This window comes from Opisthorchis viverrini (genome assembly GCF_000715545.1).
Source record: "Opisthorchis viverrini unplaced genomic scaffold opera_v5_194, whole genome shotgun sequence".
Lineage (NCBI taxonomy): Eukaryota > Metazoa > Platyhelminthes > Trematoda > Opisthorchiida > Opisthorchiidae > Opisthorchis > Opisthorchis viverrini.
Genome location: NW_008751850.1, coordinates 28,276 through 34,152, shown reverse-complemented (window position 1 = coordinate 34,152; position 5,877 = coordinate 28,276). Strand labels below are relative to the sequence as shown.

The 5,877-nt window shown below is 45.5% G+C and overlaps 1 protein-coding gene across 1 annotated transcript in view; it reads right to left on the bottom strand.

Moving 5' to 3' along the window:
- Positions 1 to 350: 350 nt before the first annotated feature.
- T265_14433 (hypothetical protein) overlaps positions 351 to 5,877 on the bottom strand; it is a gene marked incomplete at both ends in the record, with an annotated part of 21,476 nt that continues 15,949 nt past the window's right edge. The window contains 5 exon segments of the mRNA XM_009173616.1: positions 351 to 605; positions 638 to 761; positions 775 to 856; positions 2,290 to 2,389; positions 3,789 to 4,088. Coding sequence (XP_009171880.1) covers positions 351 to 605; positions 638 to 761; positions 775 to 856; positions 2,290 to 2,389; positions 3,789 to 4,088 — 861 coding nt within the window.

Sequence of the window (5,877 nt, the reverse complement as noted above, 5' to 3'; positions counted from 1 at the left end):
TCAAACACTGATAGTCTTTTGACGTCCTCGGCGCGCAGCGGCCGGGTTCCTGATCCATATAGTAATATGGAGCCCACCGCAGCATTGTAAACTCGACCCTTGACAGAGAAGCTGATGTCACGCCTACGCCACAGGTGACACGGGTTCACAAAAGCTACTTTGGCCATCCAATTCCGGATGGAAATATTATCGTTCGCGAGACCACCAAAACTGATACAGCTGCCCAAATGAACAAATTTGTCAACTACCTAGGCTAGGGTTCGCGTCCACCCAGTCTTGCAGTAGCACTTTGCAGGTGTGAAGCGCATGCCAAACCATGAGGCGGAATTATCTATATTATTTAATATTGTTTAGATTAACACGGGGTCGGATCCAACAACAGCTATGTTGTCCACGTACTCGATATTTGTGAGCGGACACCCAGGGAGCACTTCGACCTCACAAGCATTAGAGGCTGATCGTGAGTCTTTCATAATCGTTTCAATGACGAAGTTGAAGAGGAAAGATGAAAGAGGACAACCCTGTCTGGCACCATTTGATGCGGTGAACTCAGACGAGAGCTTCCCGTAGACACACACACGGCCTCGAGAGTTAGCGTACAGCGCCTTATGGAAGGTCCAGAATTTATGCGAGACACCTCTGCTCCACAGACATTGAGTGCCTGACTGAACTCAGACGAGAGCTTCCCGTAGACCTCCACACGGCCTCGAGAGTTAGCGTACAGCGCCTTATGGAAGGTCCAGAATTTATGCGAGACACCTCTGCTCCACAGACATTGCAAAAGTGCCTGACGGTTTCACAGAGTCAAAGGCACCTTTCAGATCATATCCATCGTTAGTTGCTGGTAGCAGTGTCGCTGTTCAAGAATCTGTCGTAGGGTGAAGATATTCACACAGACTGTTTGTAACCACTGAGCAAATGCAGGTGGCCCTGTCGAGATTTGAACACATATCCAATAGGCCAATTCACCTGACAACTCCGACGAAGACGCCCTGTGACTTCGTTACGCCAACCAAGATGTCTTTTCAACTAACTGTCCCTGAAGTATAAGAATTATGTCCAGCATATCCTTCGGTTGATCGATGCAAACCAGCTTACCTCGTACCTTCCAAATGCCCTACCAGAATGCACTCTAAAGTCTATTCATAGGAAGATACGAAAGTAGCTGAGGTGTCCGGCTTGATAGCCGTAATAGTCGATCCCCGTGCTGGTGCTAAATTTGCTGCTAAAACCAGTCAACCGTCACTTAGGGCACCAGAGAGTGAGGTGACGACTCAGTAAAAAGGTGGCAAAGAGTAAGGAAAACTGTCGACCTTGAGGAAGCAACATGCATGCCATCAAGCCCAATAAACAGCAAAACTCACCAAGCAACGTTACTCAAATAAACATAGATTACAGTTTTCATGCTGTGAGAAACCAAAGGACATTTTTCCTTCACACCGTATTCGTCAGTTATTTTGCCACGTCATGGTGTCAGCTAAAAATGCGGTTGCGCGTGCAACGAGGAAGCGCACTGTGACCTTGAGTGGAAAGCATGGCTAACGTGAAAAACGGACGATTTGGGAATGCTTCGGTGAAGCAACAAGATCACGGAAGTCCTTGAATGAAATGGCGAAATGAAGTAATCGATTGAAGGTGCGTACAAGCCATTTTCACGTCCACACAAACAGAGTGAGCACCCGTCCGAAGAGACCACTTCTGACAAACGTTGTAAGGTTTCTGTCTCCTTTTGGGAGCTCTAAGAGGTTATCTTTTAGCTGTGACCAAGCATCACTTCGGGAAACGACGTTCGTTTCTCCTCTTCTTCTTTTCACAAAAAATTTATTAGCTTCTCTTGTCCAGGGTCGTTCCGTGGTCCCGACAACTGTCCGTCGCAAGTTCCGAGGAACTTTATGCAGACTACAAACAAAAGATGTGTGCCACATCACTGGAGTTACGCGCTAGCCTAGAATTTAACTTGACACAAACGGGAGACGTCAGCTCAATCTCTCGTCCAAAGTTTGTTTGGTATGAAGTCTGACGTAAAGTAGAGTGATGATGTGTACAGACTGCAACAACAAGGCACAAACACTACGAGTTTCACAGAAATTAGTTCGGATTATCGATCTATTATGGCTACGGATGGAAACTCGCGTTGTTATTAGTGGAAATTACTGGTGGATGGATACCATACATCACATGGGAGTGCACGGATGGAATGAATATATAAACAAAAGACCGATTATATAAAGTATGGGCGTTAAATAACTCACTAATCAGGGTGGGATTCAGTATGATCACTCGTCCAACCATTGTCCCTTAGGTCCGATTGAAACGCAGTATCATCCAGTTCAGAATACGCATTTGTCACGCACATTGGAACACGTGGACCAGTTAACAGACAAGCACTCTAGAGATTTGGAAAGCACGATAGAAGGATTCCGCATAGAACGATTGACAAAAAAACGGGACACCTGATGTTACCAATGAAGCGAAATTAACCGCGCCAAGGATAGTACTCATATACGGCTACGATTATCATTTATTTTTGAAGAGCATGGTCACAAACATAAAAAGTGAATGCAAGCGATGGATGCGAGAGAGGAACAGGAGAATATGGGAGAAAAGAGAGAAACGTCTCATTCGAAATCATGCCAAGGACAGTGCCAGTCTGATGAGGTGAATCCCAAAGTATGTAAAGATTTTGGTATGGGAACACGCGTCTAAAGACCAACAACCAAAGAAAGGACAAACAATGGTGAATGCTCTTCAAGGCGCAGTGTGCGCTAGCACAGACAAGACTCGCACATCAGGCACAAAGTATGACAAGTTAGAATACAGTAAAGCCCGGTATGGTATAGTACAGCGTACGTAGATTGAGGTGTGATATAATGTGGTGTCGTATAGTGCAATGAAACGTAGTGCGGAATAGTGTGGTATGAAAACTTTTTATCAGACCCACTGGGTTACGGGATGGTAACGTGTGGTGAAGTAGGGAGACCTGTCCCAGACACCAACAGCGCCCTCCCAACTTATCCAGCTGTATTGCAGACGAAACGCTTCACTAGTGAGTTCCAAATCATGTCCTAATGAACCCACATTTACTTGCGGTCTGTGGATTCATTGACATTATCATCTGAATTAGAAAATCAGCCCGAGCTGAACGTCACAGGGGCGATGGGAATGCACGGAAGAAGAACCGACTGGGGATTGTGTCCTTGTCAAGAGGGGAAGGTGGTCATGGCTATGAATAGCTTATCCGATTACGCTGTGCCCTGAAGCAAGCCTTTCATTTAACCTCAAAACGGTCATCAGTCACATTGACAGCGGACACTACCAGCGAATTACGATTTTTGTTTGAATTGTGTCCTCAGTTTACAATACACCTGATTAGCGCTGACGAACCATTTTCCACCGTCGAGCGACCTAGGATGAAGGCGATCATGACCGTATAGGCGTCTGTGATTACAAGATAAATATCGGAGAGGGGGTAGAAATTACTGGTTGCTGGACCTGAGTGTTGCTCACGTGTAACAGCGAAACTGTATATCAAGTCCACATCATTTCGTAACGTTAAGCGAATTTACTAAAATCGCATGGTTGTTGGCCATGTTATGCATTACGTATGCCAATCGGATGAAGCGTATCCCTTTAAAAAACCTTATCCACATGACTGCTGTCACACAAATTAGCTTGAATCAAGTGTCGCTTGCAGCCATCACATCTACCTAGGGAACTCACCTCTGCGAGTCTGGTGCGCACTTATTAAGTTACAAAACGTGTTTTTATAGGACGGTGCTCGCACATACTTTTGTTCGTCGCTTTCCACAACGCGGGGATCCATCTGAGCAGTCTTCTGCACAGGGCTCCTGTGCTCCGCTAGATGAAGGAAGGTGTGCTGTCGTGAAACACTCACTATCGTTGTCGCGTTCCCCCAAAGGTCCTGTGGAGATCAGGTCGGCTGTTGGCTTTGCGCAGTGGATTTTCAGCCTTCCGTATAGACGTACGTAGTCCTGAAGTTGCCTCCAAAGTGTGATACAGCCCCGGCATTTCTCATTATCTAGGGAATTGTGCCCAACATCAGTTGTCGAAGTAGCTGCATCCAACATCTACAAAGTAAGGGATGTGAAACAAATCCTTCTACCTAAACGGTACAGTGCTCCCAGAGCAAAAGTGAAGACCGAGTAATCGAGTGCGAGTCGGTGAACGTTGCATAAATTGGGAAAAATGCACTTGAAGGGGGGAACACAGTGAAATTTTTGGTTCTCGATCGATGTGATGTAGTCCAGTGTGTTATGCTTTAATTTGTGATCCCAGAATTTTATAATTTCTGTGGTAGAAGATACCGCTGCACAAACACCATGTCACTGTGCCTAATATTACACACATAATACTGAATGGTACAATTCCCAACAACCTGTTCCTTCACTAGTTATCTAAAAGACCACGCAATCAAGGCAGTTAGAAAGCGCGTTTTCGGTTGTGTAACGGGTACTTCCATTGAAGAATGTGTCCAGCACCAGAAGCTGCGTTGGTTGGGACATGTGTTACGTATGCCGAAGAGAGTGCTGTTTTCCATGCCCAACTCAGAGTGGCGTAAACAGAGAGGTGGCCAACCCTTGACTTGGCAGAGGAGTATGAAGGAGATCACGAAACGCTTGGGTGCTGTCGGTGCTACTCGCCTTCCAGGATTGAGACCGCGTGATCCTCACTGTGCCTGGTTGGAGACACTACAAGATATGGCTGCCAACCGATGTCACTGGCGTTCTTGTGGTCAGTTTCTATCCAGATCGCCTGAGTGAATGTCTGGAGGTGTAGGCACCCCGGAATGATTGTGTTAAGTTAGCGCTAAGTCCCTTCCCCGTCCACCTTTACTCTTTTCTTTACAATAAGGCTTTCAAATAAATCATGGTTGTACGGCAGTGAAGCATTGGTGTAGAAGACTGATGTCATGCTGTCGATGATAACGATGATGACACAATCGGTGCAGTACAAATCTCTGTGAAATGGGGAAGACTTTGGAAAGAATGTTCTCGGTTGAAAATATGTTTTCACGTCAAATTGGAGGTCTCTCAGCCATTAAACATGACAAATAGAGCAGACAGTGACAGGTGTGATTTCGGCGACACATGTCAGTCACATTTATGGCACGATGGTTGTCACACTAGTAAAGAACCATCGCAGAATCATGCAGGTATGCAGGATAGGTTCGTTGATATAACCTAGCAATTAGTCTAATAAGACCATTTAGAAGGGTAAGTAAAACCTCGTTAGTGGGGCAGCAGACAGAACTGCTAAAGTGCATTACTTACACGTGTTGTTTCTGACCACAGACAGGTAGGTCCTCAGCCATGGTGAAATCTCGACTGGTAATCCTAGAGGCCCTTACATTCCTTTCTTACGAGATGATACCTCCTCCTCTTGCAAATATCCGCCCTTGCTTCTGCACATCTTACGATCCGTCAAAAACGACGCAGGGTTGGTTGCAGTTTCACAACACATCGTTGTTTTAACTCATCTCTGGGGCACAAACCACACAGGGACATTTTGCTAAATCACATTTACAAAAGCAGCTTTTTTTATGTAGCGCTGCATGGGAGAGGATGTACACATTCATCCAACTGCAACCTTGACTGCAAAAGGGTAGTCACGTGTACCAGGAGCACAGGTTAATAAATGGATAGGGTTGATATCAGCGTTAACCTAAACTGGACCTATATTGTTTAAATATTCCCATGGTTTGAAAAATAACACAGTGACGAACATTAGTGTTTTCGGGATCTCGTCGGTACATATCTAATGGTTAAACTAAGAGCGAAAAATGAAATACGCTACGAAGATTGGTTAGTGAAATGCAAAACGTGGAGACACGAATGATTGGTTATCTGCCCCCCCCCC